The sequence below is a fragment of the Entelurus aequoreus genome, linkage group LG05, assembly GCF_033978785.1.
Source record: "Entelurus aequoreus isolate RoL-2023_Sb linkage group LG05, RoL_Eaeq_v1.1, whole genome shotgun sequence".
Classification (NCBI taxonomy): domain Eukaryota; kingdom Metazoa; phylum Chordata; class Actinopteri; order Syngnathiformes; family Syngnathidae; genus Entelurus; species Entelurus aequoreus.
This window is the reverse complement of record NC_084735.1, coordinates 14,152,754-14,173,483: the sequence shown is the minus strand read 5'-3', so window position 1 is coordinate 14,173,483 and position 20,730 is coordinate 14,152,754. Positions and strand designations below refer to the sequence as shown.

At 37.5% G+C, this 20,730-nt stretch overlaps 1 protein-coding gene across 7 annotated transcripts in view; it reads left to right on the top strand.

Moving 5' to 3' along the window:
• The window catches only part of atp9b (ATPase phospholipid transporting 9B), a 312,368-nt gene that overhangs the window by 93,060 nt on the left and 198,578 nt on the right, over positions 1 to 20,730 (top strand). For all 7 annotated transcript variants that reach the window (XR_009826202.1, XM_062047159.1, XM_062047158.1 and 4 more), the window contains exons 18-28: positions 1,203 to 1,286; positions 5,473 to 5,643; positions 5,723 to 5,821; positions 8,906 to 8,995; positions 9,055 to 9,199; positions 12,751 to 12,815; positions 12,880 to 13,035; positions 13,102 to 13,166; positions 13,235 to 13,343; positions 13,405 to 13,462; positions 17,981 to 18,184. Coding sequence is in view for 6 of the 7 variants with exons in the window: in XM_062047159.1 (XP_061903143.1) it covers positions 1,203 to 1,286; positions 5,473 to 5,643; positions 5,723 to 5,821; positions 8,906 to 8,995; positions 9,055 to 9,199; positions 12,751 to 12,815; positions 12,880 to 13,035; positions 13,102 to 13,166; positions 13,235 to 13,343; positions 13,405 to 13,462; positions 17,981 to 18,184 (1,246 nt within the window). In the remaining variant the exon portion in view is untranslated. The remainder of the gene's footprint in view (positions 1 to 1,202; positions 1,287 to 5,472; positions 5,644 to 5,722; positions 5,822 to 8,905; positions 8,996 to 9,054; positions 9,200 to 12,750; positions 12,816 to 12,879; positions 13,036 to 13,101; positions 13,167 to 13,234; positions 13,344 to 13,404; positions 13,463 to 17,980; positions 18,185 to 20,730) is intronic.

Here is a 20,730-nt window from a genome sequence, read left to right as displayed (position 1 = left end):
AATGCATAATAAAGAAGGAAAACGACATATATAAGTCGCACTGGAGTATAAGTCGCATTTTTGGGGGAAATGTATTTGATAAAAGCTAACACCAAGAATAGACATTTGAAAGGCAATTTTAAATAAATAAAGAATAGTGTACTGAATAAGTGTACGTTATATGAGGCATAAATAACCAACTGAGAAGGTGCCTGGTATGTTAACGTAACATATTATGGTAAGAGTCATTCAAATAACTATAACATATAGAACATGCTATACGTTTACCAAACAATCTGTCACTCCTAATCGCTAAATCCCACGAAATCTTATACGTCTAGTCTCTTACGTGAATGACATAAATAATATTATTTGATATTTTACGCTAATGTGTTAATCATTTCACACGTAAGTCGCTCCTGAGTATAAGTCGCACCCCCGGCCAAACTATGAAAAAAACTGCGACTTATAGTCCGAAAAATACGGTACCCCTATTATTTTGAATAATAATTATAATAAAAACTTTTTCAATACAGGTTAGAAAAGCTCCTTCCGGTTGCATGGAAATACCTAAAAACCTCCTTTTAAAAATGTATTCTTACTTAAAAAAAAATAAAAAATAAAAAAAAAAAAGTCACTTTTTATAAATAAAATTATAAATTGATTAGAGTTGCAATTTGGATGTGAATGGATCTTTTCTTGTGCACCCCGAGTACTCCAAACTGTCATTTATTTAGCAAGGAAGTTCATAGGTACAAAAAGTGTGTCTGTTTGGCTGCACACATGAATGTATGACCATAAACAGCAGTTATTATTGCCCCCCCGTCAATAACCTCTGCTAATCAGGACATTCATCAAGAGATCAGCGGGCCGCGTCGACTCTGCTTTGCTGGTCCAAAGGTCTTGCTCTTGTTCATAATTATATTGGCATTATTGAGTCGCTTACCACCGGGGGCAGCTTTTGATTTAATTAGTGACCCAGATAAGTAATTACAGTATGTCATATTCTCAAACAATGGTGCTAACCGTGTTCCTGCCGGGCTGTAATACACCCCGCTGTCGGCCTCGTCAATAACCAATCAGCCTCATATCAAAAAATGAACCGCCATCCGCCCCTTTGTTGTACTGTGTCCTCTGCTGTGCACCAGACGCCATCTTGATCCTGCATATCTACTTCATCGGGAACTTTTGATGTGATCATTTTGTGGCCTGCTTCTTCCCAGTGTGGCAACATGGCCAGAGAAGGTCTGAGAACGTTGGTGGTGGCCAAGAAGTCTCTGTCTGAGGAGCAATACCAGGACTTCGAGGTACACGACGCACACCTCATAATAGGGTACTCACGAATTGAAAACTTAAAAAAGATGTTATATATTCTAGTTTCTTCAAAATAGTCACCCTTCGCCTCTGATTACTGCTTTGCACACTCTTGGCATTCTCTCCATGAGCTTCAAGCACACCTGTGAAGTGAAAACCCTTTCAGGTGCCTCATCATCATCATCATCGGCGGTCACTCGAACGAGTATGACGATCCTCCATGTAGTTCTGCTTATATTGATATGAAAAAAATCAGATACATGTCATATATCGGCAAAAATATCGTACTTGTACTGTTCACATTGACATGAATAGATCCGATACATGTCACATATGGGCAAAAAAAATCGGAATTGTACTGTTCACATTGATATGAAAAAAATCCGATACATATCATATATCGGCAAAAACAATCGTAATTGTTCTGCTTATATTGATACGAAAAAAATCTGATACATGTCATATATCGCCAAAAATATCGGAATTCTACTGTTCTAATTGACACGAATAGATTCGATACATGTCATATATGGGGAAAAAAAATCGGAATTGTACTGTTCACATTGACATGAATAGATCCGACACATGTCACATATGGGCAAAAATATCGTAATTGTACTGTTCACATCGATATGAAAAAAGTCCGATACATGTCATATATCGGCAAGAACAATCAAAATTGTTCTGCTTGTATTGATATGAAAAAATCAGATACATGTCATATATCGGCAAAAATATCGTAATTGTACTGTTCAAATTGACATGAATAGATCTGACACATGTCACATATGGGCAAAAATATCGTAATTGTACTGTTCACATTGACATGAATAGATCCGATACATGTCACATATGGGCAAAAAAAATCGGAATTGTACTGTTCACATTGATATGAAAAAAATCCGATACATGTCATTTATCGGCAAAAACAATCGGATTTGTTCTGCTTATATTGATATGAAAAAAATCAGATACATGTCATATATTGTCAAAAATATCGGAATTGTACTGTTCACATTGACACAAATAGATCCGATACATGTCACATATGGGCAAAAAAATCGGAATTGTACTGTTCACATCGATATGAAAAAAATCCGATACATGTCATATATCGGCAAGAACAATCGGAATTTTTCTGCTTGTACTGATATGAAAAAATCAGATACATGTCATATATTGGCAAAAATATCGGAATTGTACTGTTCACATTGACATGAATAGATCCGACACATGTCACATATGGGCAAAATTATCAGAATTGTACTGTTCACATTGATATGAAAAGAATCCGATACATGTCATATATCGGCAAGAACAATCGGAATTGTTCTGCTTATATCGATATGAAAAAAATCAGATACATGTCATATATCGTCAAAAATATCGGAATTGTACTGTTCACATTGACATGAATAGATCCGACACATGTCACATATAGGCAAAAATATCGGAATTGTACTCTTCACATTGATATGAAAAAAGTCCGATACATGTCATATATCGGCAAGAACAATCGGAATTGTTCTGCTTGTATTGATATGAAAAAAATCAGATACATGTCATATATCGGCAAAAAAATCAGAATTGTACTGTTCACATTGACATGAATAGATCCGACACATGTCACATATGGGCAAAAATATCGGAATTGTACTGTTCACATTGATATGAAAAAAATCAGATACATGTCATATATCGGCAAGAACAATCGGAATTGTTCTGCTTGTACTGATATAAAAAAATCAGATACATGTCATATATTGGCAAAAATATCGTAATTGTACTGTTCATATTGACATGAATAGATCCGATACATGTCACATATGGGCAAAAAAATCGGAATTGTACTGTTCACATTGATATGAAAAAAATCCGATACATGTCATATATCGGCAAGAACAATCGGAATTGTTCTGCTTGTACTGATATGAAAAAATCAGATACATGTCATATATTGGCAAAAATATCGGAATTGTACTGTTCACATTGACATGAATAGATCCGACACATGTCACATATGGGCAAAATTATCAGAATTGTACTGTTCACATTGATATGAAAAGAATCCGATACATGTCATATATCGGCAAGAACAATCGGAATTGTTCTGCTTATATCGATATGAAAAAAATCAGATACATGTCATATATCGTCAAAAATATCGGAATTGTACTGTTCACATTGACATGAATAGATCCGACACATGTCACATATAGGCAAAAATATCGGAATTGTACTCTTCACATTGATATGAAAAAAGTCAGATACATGTCATATATCGGCAAGAACAATCGGAATTGTTCTGCTTGTATTGATATGAAAAAAATCAGATACATGTCACATATAGGCAAAAAAATCAGAATTGTACTGTTCACATTGACATGAATAGATCCGATACATGTCACATATGGGCAAAAAAATCGGAATTGTACTGTTCACATTGACATGAATAGATCCGACACATGTCACATATGGGCAAAAATATCGGAATTGTACTGTTCACATTGATATGAAAAAAATCAGATACATGTCATATATCGGCAAGAACAATCGGAATTGTTCTGCTTGTACTGATATGAAAAAATCAGATACATGTCATATATTGGCAAAAATATCGTAATTGTACTGTTCATATTGACATGAATAGATCCGATACATGTCACATATGGGCAAAAAAATCGGAATTGTACTGTTCACATTGATATGAATAGATCCGACACATGTCACATATGGGCAAAAATATCGGAATTGTACTGTTCACATTGATATGAAAAAAGTCTGATACATGTCATATATCGGCAAGAACAATCGGAATTGTTCTGCTTGTATTGATATGAAAAAATCACATAAATGTCATATATCGGCAAAAATATCGGAATTGTACTGTTCACATTGACATGAATAAATCCGATACATGTCACATATGGGCAAAAAAATCGGAATTGTACTGTTCACATTGATATGAAAAAAATCTGATACATATCATATATCGGCAAAAACAATCGTAATTGTTCTGCTTATATTGATATGAAAAAAATCAGATATATGTCATATATCGGCAAAAATATCGGAATTGTACTGTTCACATTGACACGAATAGATTCGATACATGTCACATATAAGAAAAAAAAATCGGAATGGTACTGTTCACATTGACATGAATAGATCCGACACATGTCACATATGGGCAAAAAAATTATTAGTACATTTTGGTACCGGCGCCACATAACAAGGTGCAGCTCCGGGGCCATTTTTATTGGCCCATGGCACATTGTTTTTTAATTTTTTTTTAAATTTATCTCCTTCATTGATGTGCATTTTTGATCAATAGACAATTAAACATTAGCAACAAAACACATATTTACACACCTATGCCTGAGAAGGAACAGGATGAAAAAAATCCTATATTTCCTGCCCCCTTCAACATAATAAGTAGTTCATGGATAGTCCAGATTCACAAGCTTTCAAACCAAACAAATACATCCAAATATAACGAAAACAAACAAAAAAACACACAAAAAAAAATAAGTGCAAAACTTCATGAAGTACAAACCGAACAAAATAAATAATGTACACCTCACGGGATCATACAAAACAAATACAAAACCAGACAAAATGATGTAAAATAATAAATATAAAGCAAAATGTAAACACTTATGGATGTCCATATGATCTTATTGTTCTGTCTTTATATATTTTTTTTAATTGGAATATATTTCTACAATCTTTTAACTCATTGTAAAGACAATTCCATAGTTAAACCCCTACCACTGATATACACACTTGTTTTAAAGTTGTCCTCGAATACTCATGTTTGAAATGCCTTTTCATTCTGAAAATAAGATGAGTTGTATACGACGGTGCAACTTTGATTTACGAGATTATTTGGTTCTTGAACAAGGTCCATGAATTGAAAAGTTCGTATCCTGAAGCACATTTACCCATGAATAATGTAAATTATAAATGATAGGTTTTAACCTCGACAAAAGTCCATGTTTTAGTGAAGGTTTGTACACTTTGAACACAATATAAAGTGCTATACAGCAGGGGTTCTTAACCTTGTTGACCCTGGGGGCCCAACTTTTCAACTACACAGGGGCCCATCCAAATATTATCATGGACATGCAGGTACTACATAAACAATACCATGCATGAGTGCTCCCTCCCTGTGCGCAGAACCGCTACAACCAGGCCAAGCTGAGCATCCACGACCGAGCCCTGAAGGTGGCGGCGGTGGTGGAGAGCCTGGAGAGGGAGCTGGAGCTCCTGTGTCTCACGGGTGTGGAGGACCAGCTCCAGGCAGACGTCAGGCCCACGCTGGAGCTGCTCAGGAACGCCGGCATCAAGGTGCGGGGGATGACGTGACGTCAGTGGACGGCGCACAACAGAAATGACAACAATACGTTGTTTATTTTTTGTCCTTTAGATCTGGATGTTGACCGGGGATAAGCTTGAAACGGCAACGTGCATCGCCAAAAGCTCACATTTGGTCTCCAGGCACCAAGACATCCATGTTTTCCCACCAGTACGTGCTTTCACTCCCACCTTGCCATCATACCATATATGAAAAAAATCAGATACATGTCATACATCAACAAAAATATCGGAATTGTACTGTTCACAGTGACATGAATAGATCCGACACATGTCAAATATGGGCAAAAATATCGGAATTGTACTGTTCACATTGATATGAAAAAAATCCGATACATGTCATATATCGGCAAAAACAATCGGAATTATTCTGCTTATATTGATATGAAAAAAATCAGATACATGTCATATATCGGCAAAAATATCGGAATGTACTGTTCACATTGACGTTAATAGCGGCAAAAATATCGGAATTGTACTGTTCACATTGACACGAACGGATCCGATACATGTCACAAATGGGCAAAAAAATCGGAATTGTACTGTTCACATTGACATGAATAGATCCAATACATGTCACATATGGGCAAAAATATCGGAATTGTACTGTTCACATTGATATGAAAAAAATCTGATGCATGTCATATATCGGCAAAAATATCGGAATTGTACTGTTCACATTGACATGAATAGCGGCAAATATATCGGAATTGTACTGTTCACATTGACATGAATAGATCCAATACATGTCACATATCGGCAAAAATATCGGAATTGTACTGTTCACATCGATATGAAAAAAATCTGATACATGTCATATATCGGCAAAAACAATCGGAATTGTTCTGCTTATATTGATATGAAAAAAATCAGATACATGTCATAGATCGGCAAAAATATCGGAATTGTACTGTTCACATTGACGTGAATAGCGGCAAAAATATCGGAATTGTACTGTTTACATTGACATGAACAGATCCGATACATGTCACAAATGGGCAAAAAAATCGGAATTGTACTGTTCACATTGACATGAATAGATCCGACACATGTCACTTATGGGCAAAAACAATCGGAATTGTTCTGCTTGTATTGATATGAAAAAAATCAGACACATGTCATATATCGGCAAAAATATCGGCTTTGTACTGTTCACATTGACACACATAGATCCGATATATGTCACAAATGGGCAAAAAAATCGGAATTGTACTGTTCACATTGACATGAATAAATCCGACACATGTCACAAATAGGCAAAAATATCGGAATTGTACTGTTCACATTGATATGAAAAAAATCTGATACATGTCATATATTGGCAAAAACAATCGGAATTGTTCTGCTTGTATTGATATGAAAAAAATCAGATACATGTCATATATCGGCAAAAATATCGGAATTGTACTGTTCACATTGACATGAATAGCGGCAAATATATCGGAATTGTACTGTTCACATTGACATGAATAGATCCAATACATGTCATATATCGGCAAAAATATCGGAATTGTACTGTTCACATTGACATGAATAGCGGCAAATATATCGGAATTGTACTGTTCACATTGACATGAATAGATCCAATACATGTCACATATCGGCAAAAATATCGGAATTGTACTGTTCACATTGATGTGAAAAAAATCTGATACATGTCATATATCGGCAAAAACAATCGGATTTGTTCTGCTTGTATTGATATGAAAAAAATCAGATACATGTCATATATCGGCAAAAATATCGGAATTGTACTGTTCACGTTGACATGAATAGATCCAATACATGTCACATATGGGCAAAAATATCGGAATTGTACTGTTCACATCGATATGAAAAAAATCTGATACATGTCATATATCGGCAAAAACAATCGGAATTGTTCTGCTTATATTGATGTGAAAAAAATCAGATACATGTCATATATCGGCAAAAATATCGGAATGTACTGTTCACATTGACGTGAATAGCGGCAAAAATATCGGAATTGTACTGTTCACATTGACACGAATAGATCCGATACATGTCACTTATGGGCAAAAATATCGGAATTGTACTGTTCACATCGATATGAAAAAATTCTGATACATGTCATATATCGGCAAAAACAATCGGAATTGTTCTGCTTGTATTGATATGAAAAAAATCAGATACATGTCATATATAGGCAAATATATCGGAATTGTACTGTTCACATTGATACGAATAGATCAGATACATGTCACATATGGGCAAAAAAATCGGAATTGTACTGTTCACATTGACATGAATAGATCCGACAAATGTCAAATATGGGCAAAAATATCGGAATTGTACTGTTCACATTGATATGAAAAAAATCCGATACATGTCATATATCGGCAAAAACAATCGGAATTGTTCTGCTTATATTGATATGAAAAAATCAGATACATGTTATACATCGGCAAAAAAGTCGGAATTGTACTGTTCACATCGATATGAAAAAAATCCGATACATGTCATATATCGGCAAAAACAATCGGAATTGTTCTGCTTATATTGATATGAAAAAAATCAGATACATGTCATATATCGGCAAAAATATCGGAATTGTACTGTTCACATTGACGTGAATAGCGGCAAAAATATTGGAATTGTACTGTTCACATTGACACGAATAGATCCAATACATGTCACATATGGGCAAAAATATCAGGATTGTACTGTTCACATTAATGTGAAAAAATCTGATAAATGTCATATATCGGCAAAAACAAATCGGAATTGTTCTGCTTGTATTGATATGAAAAAAATCAGATACATGTCATATATCGGCAAAAATATCGGAATTGTACTGTTCACATTGACATGAATAAATCCGATACATGTCACATATGGTTAAAAAAAACCAGGAATTACCCTGCTGTGTGAACGTAGCCTAAGTTTCTTCTAAGTACCATTATCACCGGAGTACTAGAGGAAAATGCATGACTAAGCATGCTACACACACGACACAAGACACAGCAATATCGTAAAGTAGGTGTGATCCATCCAAGTGTCGATACTATCGATACCTAGTATGGTTTTAGTGTGTAAACAATACTAAAGTGATTGGATCGATACTTTGCTTTTTCTTATTACAAAATGTTAAGCTTTCTAAAATGTTTACTTTTGTGACTTGCTATGAAACAGTTTCAGTTCCATAATCCAGTACGGCGTACGTTGATGGGGACGTCCCTCGTCAGAAGATATAACGTCTCTGCCCTCAACGCAGGTGACTAGCAGAGGAGAGGCCCACCTGGAGCTCAACGCCTTCAGGAGGAAGCACGACTGCGCGCTGGTCATCTCCGGAGACTCCCTGGAGGTACTGGAACGGCGGCGTGAGGTAAACAAAGGACTAACGGCAGACCTCGCCCGTGGCAGGTGTGCTTGCGCTACTACGAGCACGAGTTCGTGGAGCTGGCGTGCCAGTGTCCGGCCGTGGTGTGCTGCCGCTGCTCGCCCACCCAGAAGGCCCAGATCGTCACGCTTCTCCAGCAGCACACTGCCAACAGGACCTGTGCCATAGGTGGGCCGTGGGAAATGCCATCGTTTTTTTGTTTTTTTTTAGCTGTAACATAATCTTTCATGAAAATAGTCAGTCCCTTGTCTAGTCAAGACCGGGAGACATGATACTCAATTTTAGGGTGCATGGAGGGCGTTTAGTTTAGGTGTACTGTAGATTCCTGCCAGTTCGGCGTTTACTCAAAAGGGAATTACAAACCCCGTTTCCATATGAGTTGTGAAATTGTGTTAGATGTAAATATAAACGGAATACAATGATTTGCAAATCCTTTTCAACCCATATTCAGTTGAATGCACTACAAAGACAACATATTTGATGTTAAACTCATAAAAAAAATTTTTTTTTTTGTGCGAATAATAGTTAACTTAGAATTTCATGGCTGCAACACGTGCCAAAATAGTTGGGAAAGGGCATGTTCACCACTGTGTTACATGGCCTTTCCTTTTAACAACACTCAGTAAACATTTTTGAAGCTTCTCAGGTGGAATTCTTTCCCATTCTTGCTTGATGTACAGCTTAAAGGCCTACTGAAATTATTTTTTTTTATTTAAACAGGGATAGCAGACCCATTCTATGTGTCATACTTGATCATTTCGCGATATTGCCATATTTTTGCTGAAATGATTTAGTATAGAACAGGGGTCACCAACCTTTTTGAAACCAAGAGCTACTTCTTGGGTACTGATTAATGCGAAGGGCTACCAGTTTGATGCACACTTAAATAAATTGCCAGAAATTGCTCAATTTACCTTTAACTCTATGTTATTATTAATAATTATGATATTTACACTTAATTGAACGGTTTAAAAGAGGAGAAAACACGAAAAAAATGACAATTAAATTTTGAAACATAGTTTATCTTCAATTTCTACTCTTTAAAATTCAAAATTCAACCGAAAAAAAGAAGAGAAAAACTTTAAAAAAGAATTTATGGAACATCATTAGTAATTTTTCCTGATTAAGATAATTTTAGAATTTTGATTAAATAGGTTAAAATCCAATCTACACTTTGTTAGAATATATAACAAATTGGACCAAGCTATATTTCTAACAAAGACAAATCATTATTTCTTCTAGATTTTCCAGAACAAAAATTTTAAAAGAAATTCAAAAGACTTTGAAATAAGATTTAAATTTGATTCTACAGATTTTGTAGATTTGCCAGAACAATTTTTTTGAATTTTAATCATAATAAGTTTGAAGAAATATTTCACAAATATTCTTCGTCGAAAAAACAGAAGCTAAAATGAAGAATTAAATCAAAATGTATTTATTATTCTTTACAATAAAAAAAATACATTTACTTGAACATTGATTTAAATTGTCAGGAAAGTAGAGGAAGGAATTTAAAAGGTAAAAAGGTATATGTGTTTAAAAATCCTAAAATCATTTTTAAGGTTGTATTTTTTCTCTTAAAATTGTCTTTCTGAAAGTTATAAGAAGCCAAGTAAAAAAATTAATGAATTTATTTAAACAAGTTAAGACCAAGTCTTTAAAATATTTTCTTGGATTTTCAAATTCTATTTGAGTTTTGTCTCTCTTAGAATTAAAAATGTCGGGCAAAGCGAGACCAGCTTGCTAGTAAATAAATAAAATTTAAAAAATAGATGCAGCTCACTGGTAAGTGCTGCTATTTGAGCTATTTTTAGAACAGGCCGGCGGGCTACTCATCTGGTCCTTACGGGCTACCTGGTGCCCACGGGCACCGCGTTGGTGACCCCTGGTATAGAACAACGACGATAAAGATCGCAATTTTTGGTATCTGACAAAAAAAAGCCTTGCCCCTACCGGAAGGAGCGTGACGTAGTCAGCTGAACATTTCCGCAAAGTTCCCTATTGTTTACAGTGATGGCGGCCAGAAGTGAGAGCGATGCGGACCGAGAAAGCGATGATTTCCCCATTAATTTGAGCGAGGATGAAAGATTTGTGGATGAGGAACGTTAGAGTGCAGTTCAAGACATATCTTTTTTCGCTCTGACCGTAACTTAGGTACAAGCTGGCTCATTGGATTCCACACTCTCTCCTTTTTCTATTGTGGATCACGGATTTGTATTTTAAACCACCTCGGATACTATATCCTCTTGAAAATGAGAGTCGAGAACTGATATGAAATGGACATTCACAGTGACTTTTATCTCCACGACAATACATTGGTGAAACACTTTAGCTACGAGCTAACGTGATAGCATCGTGCTTTAACTGCATATAGAAACAAAAGAAATAAACCCCTGACTGGAAGGATAGACAGAAGATCAACAATACTATTAAACCGTGGACATGTAACTACACGGTTAATGCTTTCCAGGCTGGCGAAGGTTAACAATGCTGTGCTAACGACGCCATTGAAGCTAACTTAGCAACCGCAACTCACAGAGCTATGCTAAAAACATTAGCTCTCCACCTACGCCAGCCCTCATCTGCTCATCAACACCCGTGCTCACCATCGTTCCAGCGATCGACGGTGCGACGAAGGACTTCACCCGATCACAGATGCGGTTGGCGGCCCGGAGACCTAGGAAGTCAAGGTGAGGTCGCCGGCTAGCGCGTCTGCTCTCCAACAAAGTCCTCCGGTTGGGTTGCTGTAGTCCGCCGCTAATACACCGATCCCACCTACATTTTTTTCTTTGCAGCCTTCATTGTTCATTAAACAAATTGCAAAAGATTCACCAACACAGATGTCCAGAATACTGTGGAATTATGAAATGAAAACAGAGCTTTTTGTATAGGATTCTACGGGATACCAATACTTCTGTTTAACTGACTACGTCACGCGCATACGTCATACCGAGATGTTCCAGCCGGATATTTCCCGGGAAATTTAAAATGGCACTTTATAAGTTAACCCGGCCGTATTGGCATGTGTTGCAATGTTAATGTTTCATCATTGATATATAAACTATCAGACTGCGTGGTCGGTAGTAGTGGCTTTCAGTAGGCCTTTAAGTTGTTCAACAGTCCGGGGGTCTCCGTTGTGCTATTTTAGGCTTCATAATGTGCCACACATTTTCAATGGGAGACAAGTCTGGACTACAGGCAGGCCAGTCTAGTACCCGCACTCTTTTACTATGAAGCCACGTTGATGTGTAACACGTGGTTTGGCATTGTCTTGCTGAAATAAGCAGGGGCGTCCATGGTAACGTTGCTTGGATGGCAACATATGTTGCTCCAAAACCTGTATGTATGTGTAAATTACCCATGTCTTGGGCACTAATACACCCCCATACCATCACACATGCTGCCTTTCACACTTCGGATGGTTCTTTTCCTCTTTGGTCCGGAGGACACGACGTCCACGGTTTCCAAAAACAATTTGAAATGTGGACTCGTCAGACCACAGAACACTTTTCCACTTTGTATCAGTCCATCTTAGATGAGCTCAGGCCCAGCGAAGCCGACGGCGTTTCTGGGTGTTGTTGATAAACGATTTTCGCCTCGCATAGGAGAGTTTTAACTTGCACTTACAGATGTAGCGACCAACCGTAGTGACTGCTCTAGGTGTGAGTTGACGCTTGTTGGGAGAAGCAGCTTGAATACTTCCTTGTGGTGTGCTGCAGGGGACGGCGGGAACGACGTGAGCATGATCCAGGCTGCAGATTGTGGTATCGGAATAGAAGGAAAGGTAACCAGAGCGTCCGTGGACTCCGTGTTTTTTCAGCGTTCTGATCTCGTCGTTTCCCCAAAAGGAAGGCAAGCAGGCGTCGCTGGCCGCCGACTTCTCCATCACGCAGTTCAAGCACATCGGGCGACTCCTCATGGTGCACGGCAGGAACAGCTACAAGCGCTCGGCGGCCCTGGGCCAGTTCGTCATGCACCGTGGGATGATCATCTCCGCCATGCAGGTACACCTCTGGATGGGTCTTATACGTGCAAGGACTCCCACTGAAACGCCCGTTTCCTTCCCTCAGGCGGTCTTCTCCTCCATTTTCTACTTTGCCTCCGTCCCCTTGTACCAGGGGTTCCTCATGGTCGGGTACGTATCTTCCCTGCACTCTTATCCACGCCTGCAGGAGAAAGCACTGTTTGGTTCTCTCCCTGCAGCTACGCCACCATCTACACCATGTTCCCCGTCTTCTCCTTGGTCCTGGACCAGGATGTCAAGCCTGAGATGGCGCTTCTCTACCCAGAACTGTACAAGGACCTCACCAAGGTACTTTGAGGTTTTTATGGAGACCACGGCGCCTCTTCACGGAGCACCTTTCTGTCCTCAGGGACGTTCGCTGTCCTTCAAGACCTTCCTGGTTTGGGTTTTGGTCAGCGTCTATCAAGGTAACATACAATTTCTAATGTTCCTTATCGGCCCCCTGTGGCCCTCACTCGGCCGGTTTCTCAGTGTCTTATGTTTCCCGCTCTTACAATGCATGTAAAAGGATAGTTCTGGAACCGCTAAGCCATGCAGCCAGTGGGAAAGGTCTGCCATTCTGCTCAGGCATGACTTCCTAAAAACTTTTTTTTTTTTTTTAATTAAAGTCCAGTAGCGGGATAAGAAGGCCTTATGAAAGAAAATGAGAAGTATAGACCAATTTGAACTGCTGGAATGTGCTGCATGGAAAAGCGATGAGGTCATCACTTAGCTATGGTTTGGTTTATTTTGATTGTGTGGAAAACTGTATAATATAATATAAAAAGAAGGGTTTTTAAGCCTTTTTTAAAAGCATCCACAGTCTGTGGTGCCCTCAGGTGGTCAGGGAGAGCGTTCCACAGACAAAACAGAATCGTCATGGACCCACGAGCTGCGCAAGCGAGCTCTCCAATGGTCCGCAAACTGGCAGCCTCGCTTCCGTCAGCTGTGGCTACAAATGTAGCTTACCACCACCAGGTGTGAATGAATGATGGGTTCTCACTCCTCTGTGAGCGCTTTGGGTATCTAACAATAGAAAAGCGCTATATAAAACCCAATCCATTATTATTATTATTATTAATGGTTATCACTTCCGTCTGCTATTAGCTATGGTTTGGTTTATTTTGATGATATGAAAAACTGTATAATTCAGCTCAGGGAAAAATTTGGAGAGCTTTGATTGCTTTTTTGCTTGGTTTTGTTTTGCAAACTGGCAAATTTCATCGCATACCATATTTTCCGGACTGTAGAACGCACCGGTATATAAGCCGCACCCCCTAAATTTGAAAAGAACAAAATATGTTCCATATATTAGCCGCACCAGACTATAAGTCGCAGATGTATATGTTGTAAAATGAGTTATTTACACAGAAATATTTTGTAAATGTTTATCTACATACCCAATTGTTTTCGAACGGTGTCTGTAACACGGCAGTAAAACGGCTGACAATAATAATAATAATAGATTTTATTTGTAAAAGCACTTTACATTGAACAAACAACCTCAAAGTGCTACAGTGCATTTAAAAAACAACAACACTAGAACCACAAATCGCTGCCCCCAACAAGAAAATATATAGTAAAAAAAAAAAAAAAAACAGAACAGCCTAATAGCTAGAACTAGCACCCATATATCTAAAAAGAAGGGTTTTTAAGCCTTTTTTAAAAGCATCCACAGTCTGTGGTGCCCTCAGGTGGTCAGGGAGAGCGTTCCACAGACAAAATAGAAGTCATCGTCATGGACCCACGAGCTGCGCAAGCTAGCTCTCCAATGGTCATCGCTTCCGTCGGCTATTAGCTATGATTTGGTTTATTTTGATGATATGAGAAACTGTATAATTCAGCTCGGGGGAAAAAATTAGATAGCTTTGATTGCTTTTTTGCTTGGTTTTGTTTTGCAAACTGGCAAACCTGATCACATACCATATTTTCCGGACTATAAAGCGCACCGGTATATAAGCCGCACCCCTTAAATATTAGAAGAACAAAATATTTTCCATATATTAGCCGCACCAGACTATAAGTCGCAGATGTATACGTTGTGAAATTAGTTATTTACATAGAAATATTTTGTAAATGTTTATCTACATACCCAATTGTTTTCGAACGGTGTCTGTAACACGGCAGTAAAACGGCTGAAAATAATAATAATAATAATAATAATAATGGATTTTTTTTGTAAAAAGCACTTTACATTGAACAAACAACCTGAAGGTGCTACAGTGCCTTTAAAAAACAACAACACTAGAATCACAAATTGCTGCCCCCAACAAGTAAAATATATAGTAAAAAAAACAAAAACAAAAACAGAACAGCCTAATAGCTAGAACTAGCACACATATATCTAAAAAGAAGGGTTTTTAAGCCTTTTTTTAAAGCATCCACAGTCTGTGGTGCCCTCAGGTGGTCAGGGAGAGCGTTCCACAGACAAAACAGAAGTCATCGTCATGGACCCACGAGCTGCGCAAGCTAGCTCTCCAATGGTCATCGCTTCCGTCGGCTATTAGCTATGGTTTGGTTTATTTTGATGATATGTAAAACTGTATAATTCAGCTCGGGGGAAAAAATTAGATAGCTTTGATTGCTTTTTTGCTTGGTTTTGTTTTGCAAACTGGCAAACCTGACCACATACCATATTTTCCGGACTATAAAGCGCACCGGTATATAAGCCGCACCCCTTAAATATTAGAAGAACAAAATATTTTCCATATATTAGCCGCACCAGACTATAAGTCGCAGATGTATACGTTGTGAAATGAGTTATTTACATAGAAATATTTTGTAAATGTTTATCTACATACCCAATTGTTTTCGAACGGTGTCTGTAACACGCCAGTGAAACGGCTGACAATAATGATAATAATAATAATAGATTTTATTTGTAAAAAGCACTTTACATTGAACAAACAACCTGAAAGTGCTACAGTGCCTTTAAAAAACAACAACACTAGAATCACAAATTGCTGCGCCCAACAAGTAAAATATATAGTAAAAAAAACCAAAAACAAAAACAGAACAGCCTAATAGCTAGAACTAGCACACATATATCTAAAAAGAAGGGTTTTTAAGCCTTTTTTTAAAGCATCCACAGTCTGTGGTGCCCTCAGGTGGTCAGGGAGAGCGTTCCACAGACAAAACAGAAGTCATCGTTATGGATCCACGAGCTGCGCAAGCTAGCTCTCCAATGGTCATCGCTTCCGTCGGCTATTAGCTATGGTTTGGTTTATTTTGATGATATGAAAAACTGTATAATTCAGCTAAGGGGAAAAAATTAGATTGCTTTTTTGCTTGGTTTTGTTTTGCAAACTGGCAAATCTTATCACATACCATATTTTCCGGACTATAAAGCGCACCGGTATATAAGCCGCACCCCCTAAAGTTTAGAAGAACAAAATATTTTCCATATATTAGCCGCACCAGACTATAAGTCGCAGATGTATACGTTGTGAAATGAGTTATTTACATAGAAATATTTTGTAAATGTTTATCTACATACCCAATTGTTTTCGAACGGTGTCTGTAACACGGCAGTAAAACGGCTGAAAATAATAATAATAATAATAATAATGGATTTTTTTTGTAAAAAGCACTTTACATTGAACAAACAACCTGAAAGTGCTACAGTGCCTTTAAAAAACAACAACACTAGAATCACAAATTGCTGCCCCCAACAAGTAAAATATATAGTAAAAAAAAACAAAAACAGAACAGCCTAATAGCTAGAACTAGCACACATATATCTAAAAAGAAGGGTTTTTAAGCCTTTTTTTAAAGCATCCACAGTCTGTGGTGCCCTCAGGTGGTCAGGGAGAGCGTTCCACAGACAAAACAGAAGTCCTCGTTATGGATCCACGAGCTGCGCAAGCTAGCTCTCCAATGGTCATCGCTTCCGTCGGCTATTAGCTATGGTTTGGTTTATTTTGATGATATGAAAAACTGTATAATTCAGCTAAGGGGAAAAAATTAGATAGCTTTGATTGCTTTTTTGCTTGGTTTTGTTTTGCAAACTGGCAAACCTGATCACATACCATATTTTCCGGACTATAAAGCGCACCGGTATATAAGCCGCACCTCTTAAATATTAGAAGAACAAAATATTTTCCATATATTAGCCGCACCAGACTATAAGTCGCAGATGTATACGTTGTGAAATGAGTTATTTACATAGAAATATTTTGTAAATGTTTATCTACATACCCAATTGTTTTCGAACGGTGTCTGTAACACGGCAGTAAAACAGCTGATAATAATAATAATAGATTTTATTTGTAAAAGCACTTTACATTGAACAAAGGTCAGCAGTGCAGAGATGTCCCAATCGATGCACAGGAGAGCGGTCCACCCCGAAAAAAATAAAAAGATAATAAAATTAAAAACTAGAACGGCCTAATAGATAGAACTAGTATGCTTATATCTAAAAAAAAAAAAAAGAGCTTTTTTAAAAAGAAGGGTTTTTAAGCCTTTTTTAAAAGCGTCCACAGTCTGTGGTGCCCTCAGGTGGTCAGGGAGAGCGTCAGAAAGCCCGGTTTCCCATTGTTCGGAGCTTTGTCGTTGGAGGAGGTTAGCCTGTCTGGAGCGGAGGTGTCGTGTGGAGGATTTGGGGGTGAGTAGTTCTTTGAGGTAGAGGGGGGCATTACCATGGAGGCACTGGTGGGTTAGTAGGGAGACTTTGTACTCAATCCTGAGTGGAACAGGAAGCCAGTGAAGGGATTTGAGAAGTGGTGTGATGTGGTGATATTTCCGTACTCATGTACAGCTTCTGGATGTTCAAAAAGTGCGTTGCAGTAGTCTAAAAAAACGTGTTTTTACGATGACTTTTCCCTCCCATGTTATAATTATCGTACTCAAATCACCGCTGTATAATTTTCTTACTGATTTTATTCCTGTTTTTTTTCCGTAATCATCAGTTTTATCAAAAAAATGTGTTGCCTCCCGTGTGCCACCAGGGGGCATCCTCATGTACGGCGCGCTGGTCCTCTTCGAGTCTGAGTTCGTGCACGTGGTGGCCATCTCCTTCACGGCGCTCATCCTCACCGAGCTGCTGATGGTGGCGCTGACGGTGCGCACCTGGCACTGGCTCATGGTGCTGGCCCAGTTCCTCAGCCTGGGATGCTACCTGGCCTCGCTCGCCTTCCTCAACGAGTACTTTGGTGAGATTTACCTGCAGTGTGTGTGTGTGTGTGTGTGTGTGTGTGTGTGTGTGTGTGTGTGTGTGTGTGTGTGTGTGTGTGTGTGTGTGTGTGTGTGTGTGTGTGTGTGTGTGTGTGTGTGTGTGTGTGTGTGTGTGTGTGTGTGTGTGTGTGTGCGTGTGTGTGTGTGCGCATGGACTGTCTTTTTTTTTGTCTCGCTTCCTCCAGCCTGCCCCGCCGTCCCGTACATGACAATCCTCTTTATTTGTGTCCAAACTTCTTTATTTTTATTTTATTTTTCTTAGCAATGGCCGCACAAATAAATATTGAAGGAGGTGTGATACATTTTGTGGCAACTAAAACCGATGCGATATAGGTCAATCAATACATGCTAATATGCTACATGCTAAAAGAGCCACATTGGACCAAAATGTATAAAAAACAAAAGTCTTATATAAGTGTTATAATGAAGGCAACTCATGATGTAAGTGTCTATATTAACCTACTATCAAAATGACTTTAAAAGTCTTATATATGTCACATAACGTTGGTGACGAACCCCAAGATGCAGAGATGGCAGGCTTTGTCCAGGAAAACATGATTTAATGTTCATAAAATAAAAGGTAAAAACACAAACCAGGAACTAGGAATAGCCAAAACTGAAAACAGGAACCAGCAAACAGAAAAAACTGGAAACAGCTGATGGCTAACAAGAAAACACAAAACAAAAGAGCTAGGAGAAAGCAAACTACAAATAGCTAACAGGAACAGCTTACCGCTACGACGACAGGTACAAGGACAAGTAGTAGCACGACAGGTAGTAGCTGCAACAATATCGACACGACAGGTAGAAATTACAATAATCCAGCCCTGACTGGAGGGAAAGGCAGGTTTAAATAGCAGCTGGCTGATTGACACCAGGTGTGGCCAGGTGCCAATCAGCCGCAGCACTCAGGGAGACAATCAGGAAATAACCAAAATAAGAGCGCTGACAGGAAATGACAGAGGAAAAACCAAAACATAACTAAACTGTCAGGGACAAGCCTGACAATATATGTGTTATAATGAAGGCAACACATGATGTAAGTGTCTATATTAGCCTACTATCAAAATGACTTTAAAAGTCTTATATAAGTGTTATAATGAAGGCAACACATGATGTAAGTGTCTATATTAGCCTACTATCAAAATGACTTTAAAAGTCTTATATAATTGTTATAATGAAGACAACACATGATGTAAGTGTCTATATTAGCCTACTATCAAATGACTCTAAAAGTCTTATATAAGTGTTATAATGAAGGCAACTCATGATGTAAGTGTCTATATTAGTTATATTAGCCTACTATCAACATGACTTTAAAAGTCTTATATAAGTGTTATAATGAAGGCAACACATGATGTAAGTGTCTATATATTAGTTATATTAGCCTACTATCAAAATGACTTTGAAAGTCTTATATAAGTGTTATAATGAAGACAACACGTGATGTAAGTGTCTATATTAGCTATAATAGCCTACTATCAAAATGACTTTAAAAGTCTTATATAAGTGTTATAATGAAGACAACACATGATGTAAGTGTCTATATTAGTTATATTAGCCTACTATCAAAATGACTTTAAAGGTCTTATATAAGTGTTATAATGAAGACAACACATGATGTAAGTGTCTATATTAGCCTACTATCAAAATGACTCTAAAAGTCTTATATAATTGTTATAATGAAGGCAACACATGATGTAAGTGTCTATATTAGCCTACTATCAAAATGACTTTAAAAGTCTTATATAAGTGTTATAATGAATGAAACACGTGATGTGTCTATATTAGCCTACTATCAAAATGACTTTAAAAGTTGTATATAATTGTTATAATGAAGGCAACTCATGATGTAAGTGTCTATATTAACCTACTATCAAAATTACTTTGAAAGTCTTATATAAGTGTTATAATGAAGACAACACATGATGTAAGTGTCTATATTAGCCTACTTTCAAAATGACTCTAAAAGTCTTATATAATTGTTATAATGAAGGCAACTCATGATGTAAGTGTCTATATTAGCCTACTATCAAAATGACTTTAAAAGTCTTATATAATTGTTATAATGAAGGCAACTCATGATGTAAGTGTCTATATTAGCCTACTATCAAAATGACTCTAAAAGTCTTATATAAGTGTTATAATGAAGGCAACACGTGATGTGTCTATATTAACCTACTATCAAAATGACTTTAAAAGTCTTATATAAGTGTTATAATGAAGGCAACACATGATGTAAGTGTCTATATTAGCCTACTTTCAAAATGACTTTAAAAGTCTTATATAATTGTTATAATGAAGGCAACTCATGATGTAAGTGTCTATATTAACCTACTATCAAAATGACTCTAAAAGTCTTATATAAGTGTTATAATGAAGGCAACACGTGATGTGTCTATATTAGCCTACTATCAAAATGACTTTAAAAGTTTTATATAAGTGTTATAATGAAGGCAACTCTTGATGTAAGTGTCTATATTAGCCTACTATCAAAATGACTTTGAAAGTCTTATATAAGTGT